This window comes from Carettochelys insculpta, chromosome 32 (assembly GCF_033958435.1).
Source record: "Carettochelys insculpta isolate YL-2023 chromosome 32, ASM3395843v1, whole genome shotgun sequence".
Taxonomy (NCBI): Eukaryota; Metazoa; Chordata; order Testudines; family Carettochelyidae; genus Carettochelys; species Carettochelys insculpta.
Window position 1 is genome coordinate 10,563,860 of NC_134168.1, and position 4,591 is coordinate 10,568,450.

Sequence of the window (4,591 nt, forward strand, 5' to 3'; positions counted from 1 at the left end):
GTCTGCATGTTTGTTAATCCCTTCCAAGAACTCTAACACATGAGTAAGACGTGATTTCCCTCTGCAGAAACCAGGTTGACTTTTGCCCATCAAATTATGTTCTTCTACGTGTCTGACAATTTTATTCTTTACTATTGTTTCAACTAATTTGCCCAGAACTGACATTAGACTTACCCATCTAGAATTGCCAGGATCACCTCCAGAGCCCTTTTTAAATATTGGTGTCACATGAGCTGTCTTCCAGTCGTTAAATGTGGAAGCTGATCCAAAGGACAGGTAACAAACTAGCGTTAATAGTTCTTCAATTTAGCATTTGAGTTCTTTCAGAACTCTTGGGTGAACGCCATCCTGTCCCGGTGATTTGTTAATATTAAGATCATCTATTTGTTCCAAAACCTCCTCTAATAACACTTCAATGCCAGACAGTTCCTCAATTTTATTTCCCACAAAAAATGGTGCAGGTCTGGGAATCTCCCCAACATCCTCAGCCGTGAAGACCGACTCAGAGAAATCATTTAGTCTGTCCACAATGGCTTCAGCGTCCTTGATTGCTCCTTTTGTATTTGTATCGTCTGGGGGACCCACTGGTTTTTTAGCAGGCTTCCTGATTCTAATGTATTTAAAAAACATTGTGTTATTACTTTTTGAGTTTTGGGCGAGCTGTTCCTCAAAATCTTCTTTACCTTTTCTTATTTCACTTTTACACTTAACTTGGCCATATTTATGTTCCCTTCTATTTACCTCACTAGGATTTGCCTTCCGCTTTTTGAAAGATGCCTTTTTATTCCCCACTGCTTGTTTTACATGAGTGTTAACCCCTGGTGGCTCTTTTTTCAGTCTTTTAGTATGTTTTTTAATTTGGGGTCTACAGTTAAGTTGCCCCGTGTTGTGGCAGAGACTCGGTGGCAGCGTCCCATGCCCAGTTCCCTGCTCCCGCCCCCACCCCCCACCGAATGGGGGAGAAGGGGTTGGGCTTCAACTTGCGAGGGAGGCTGTGAGGTTTTGGGCCTTTGCAATGAGGAACCGCTCTGCCAGGAGCTAATATTTTGGATTTTGTACACAATCTGCAAAATACCTTTAGAGCCTCTTTAACCCTCCTGCAACAGAACTTGCAGCATGCTCCGCCAGAGCAGAAGGCCTGGTGTGATAAACACTCCAGAGGATGGTCCTTCAGCGTAGATGAGCAAGTCATGGTCCTGAAGGCTACACAGGCCAATACAATGGAAGCATCCTGGGACAGACTGTTCACCTTCCAAGAGTGCCGAGGTGCAGTTAATTACCTCATAGCCATCCACACTCTGACCTTAAGCCGAAGGTGTAGCAGGGTAATTCTCTAAAGGCCTTTTATTCCCAAGAATTCAAGGTTCTTCAGCTTACTGCCCAATGGGAAGATGCTGAGTGGCCTGAAGGAGCCTGCTACAAGGGGAAAGGCCAGGGCAGAGCAGGAGAGGTAATCCTCTCCATGAGCCTTGGCCATTAATGCTTCCATAACACAAGTTATGCTCACCCAGTCAGAGACCAACCCCACCAAATGGCTCCTTCAGCCAAAGCTGCTGTAGAAATCAAGGACACGTTCGAGATGGTTGTAATTCACCCCTCTGAAAGTGCACGGGCCTGTGTGGGGGGCCCAGTTCTCAAACCAAATGGAGAAATGTGCTTTGGCGTGGACCACCATGAGTTAAATGCTGTAACTCATCCAAATTCCAAGCATGGATCAACTTTCGGAGAAACTGGGACACACCCATTTCATTTCCATCTCAGATTTAACCTAGAGATAATGGCAAGTACCTCTGGATGAGTCAGCCAAGGAGAGGTCCAGCCTTCAGTGCACATGGTGGGTTGCACGAGTTTCAGGTTCCCCCTTTCAGGCTATGCAATGCCCTTGACACCTTCCAATGGCTGATAGATAATGTGCTCGCTGGATCTGAGGAATCTACAGTAGCCTAGTGGTCACTGCTGGAGACCTTGGGGTCAGCACTCTTGACACCCAGCATCCTTCTTAATGCCCCCTTCACCTCCTGGTTCCTCAGGCAGTAAATGAAGGGGTTCAACATGGGGGTGGCAATGGTGTACACCACGGACACGAGCTTGTTGAGGTTGAAAGACTGGATCCTCTGGGGCCGGGCGTACATGAAGAAGGCGGCTGAGAAGAAGATGATGACCACAGTGAGGTGGGAGGCGCAGGTGGAGAAGGCCTTCCTCCTGCCCTGGGCGGTGGGGATGCGCAGGATGGTGCCGATGATGCAGATGTAGGAGGTGACAGTGATGGAGAGGGGGATGAGGAGGACGACCAAGGCAAAGACAAAGTCCACCTTCTCTACCACTGTCATGTCAGAGCAGGAGAGGTTGAGCAATGGGGAGATGTCGCAGAAGAAGTGGTTGATGACGTTGGGGCCACAGTACGACAGCTGGGCGATGAAGAAGACGTTCAGTGTGGACATGAGGAAGCTGGTCAGCCAGGAGCCCACCGCCAGCTGCAGGCACAGCCGGTGGCTCATGATGGTTGGGTATCGAAGAGGGTTACAGATGGCCACATAGCGGTCATAGGCCATGACAGCTAAGAGGGCACATTCAGTGCCCGCCAGGGCAAGGAAGAAGTAGAGCTGGACCATGCAGCCCAGGAAGGAGATGCTCTTATTCACCACCAGGAAATTCACCAGCAGCTTTGGGACGGTGACCGAGATGTACCAAGCCTCCAGGAAGGAGAGGTGACTGAGGAAGAAGTACATGGGCTTGTGGAGATGGAGGTTGGTCCAGATCAGGGTGATGATGACCATGTTCTGCAGGAGGGTCAGCAGGTACATGGTGAGGAACACCACAAAGAGCAGCACCTGCAGCTCCAGGATGGTTGGGAACCCCACAAGGATGAACTCCCGCACTCGGGTGTGGTTCTCCTGCTCCATCGTGAGCCCGGGGGTCTGCGAAGAAAGAAAGAAAGAAAGAAAGAAAGAAGTCAGGCATCCATTGCAAGAGATCTTTTTTACCACACCTCTCAACTTTGATATCTTTATTATTAGATTGCATCCCACGGAGGCCGAAAGCCTCAATGTTGTGGGGGAAATAAGTTTAAATACCTACATGAGAAACAGGTCTCTAATAATGGGCTCTGTGATGTAGCCAACAAAGCCCAACACCCTCGTCCAGCACCTGAACGAGGAGATATAGTGGACGAGGGGAGGTGAGGGGAGGTCAGGGAGGTCTGGCCCCCAGGCTGCCTGGAGGGGGGGACACTCCTGTAGGGCTCCCCCACAGGGCTGCTGGGTTCCCCCTGCCCTGGCTGAGGTCCCAGGCTGCAAGGCTGCTGGCAGGGCTCCCAGCTGGGGCTGGGCTCCCCACAGTAAGGCTCCCCAACCCCAGCCAGGCTCCCAGCAGTGGGTCTCCCTGACCTGGCTGCCCGCCCCATGGCTGCCCCCCACGCTCCCCAGAATAGGATTCCAGCAGGGGCTCCTTGCCAGCAGCAGGGCTGTGCTGCAACCCGCACAGCTGGAGATCCCTGGCCCAGAAGCATCCATGGTCCTGCCAGACGCGGGAAGTTGCTGGACGAGAGAGTTTCAACCCATCTGACACCGTCTATCAGCTGAATTCTGAAGCGAGAGAAGTTCCAACCCGGAGCAACGGGGACGTCTTTCACAGTGAGGCTCAGGGGCTGCTCCATCACCTGCCGCTTTTAAAGCCAGGTTGAGTTTTCCCCCTCACACACCTGCTCTTGTTCCAGCCTGGATTGGTCTGGGGAGGTTCTAATGCCTGTGTCACGCAGGACTTCAGGCTAAACCAGCGGTGGACAACCTGTGGCCAGCAGGCTGCACCCAGCCCCTCAGGGACACCCACAGGTGGGCCACAAGGCCTTTTGCTGCTGCTGAATGTGCACAGGCCTGGCCCCGCAGCTCCCACTGACTACGATTCACCGTCCTGAGCCAGTGGGAGCTGTGGGAGGCAGCTTGGGCCTCGGGCCTTGGGCCACTTCCTGCAGCCCCCATTGGCTGAGAACTAACAACCACAGCCAGTGGGAGATCTGGGAGCCAGGCGTGTGGATGGTCAACCTCAGCTAAAGCTCTCACAGCCCCCAGGGAATGACCCTGACGAGCCGGGTGCAGCCGGACAACTGCAGTTTGCCCCCCACTGGGCTGGGATCTATGAAATGAGCCACTGCTGGGTCTGTGTCAATTCATCCCAATAAAAGCCCCGGCTGGGATGGTTTGGTTGGGGTTGGTCCTGCTTTGGGCAGCGGGCTGGACTCAATGACCACCTGAGGTCCCTTCCAGCTCTAGGTTTCTCTGACTCTATGATTCTCTGAATAATCAAACCTAGTATCCCACTCTTCACCCAGCTGTCCCTGAGCCATTCAAACAGAGCTGGGCAGCGCTTTCAGAGGACCCCAAGGGATGAAATCTCAGGGGGATTTGTGGTCTTGGGCACACTAGAAAACAGTCGTGTAGGAACATGAATGGGGGCATTCAGGGGGTGTGTTCATACCACACTTTCCCTTTTCACGGGAAAAGAAACTCCCAAAACTGGAAATTTTCAATTTTAACCCAAAATGGCAATAGAGAGGAAGCCGTGCTCGTCTGTACACTATCAAAACAAAAAGCAG

At 51.9% G+C, this 4,591-nt stretch overlaps 1 protein-coding gene across 1 annotated transcript; it reads right to left on the reverse strand.

Annotated features, from left to right (window-relative positions):
• Positions 1-1,943: 1,943 nt before the first annotated feature.
• LOC142004937 (olfactory receptor 6B1-like) lies at positions 1,944-2,903 on the reverse strand. Its single transcript, XM_074982614.1, has one exon. It carries the CDS (start codon positions 2,901-2,903, stop codon positions 1,944-1,946), a length of 960 nt encoding a protein of 319 aa, XP_074838715.1.
• Between the last annotated feature and the right edge of the window lie 1,688 nt (positions 2,904-4,591).

Excerpts from the sequence above, each read along its gene's own strand:
- LOC142004937 (XM_074982614.1), bottom strand. The coding sequence starts at position 2,903 with ATGGAGCAGGAGAACCACACCCGAGTGCGGGAGTTCATCCTTGTGGGG.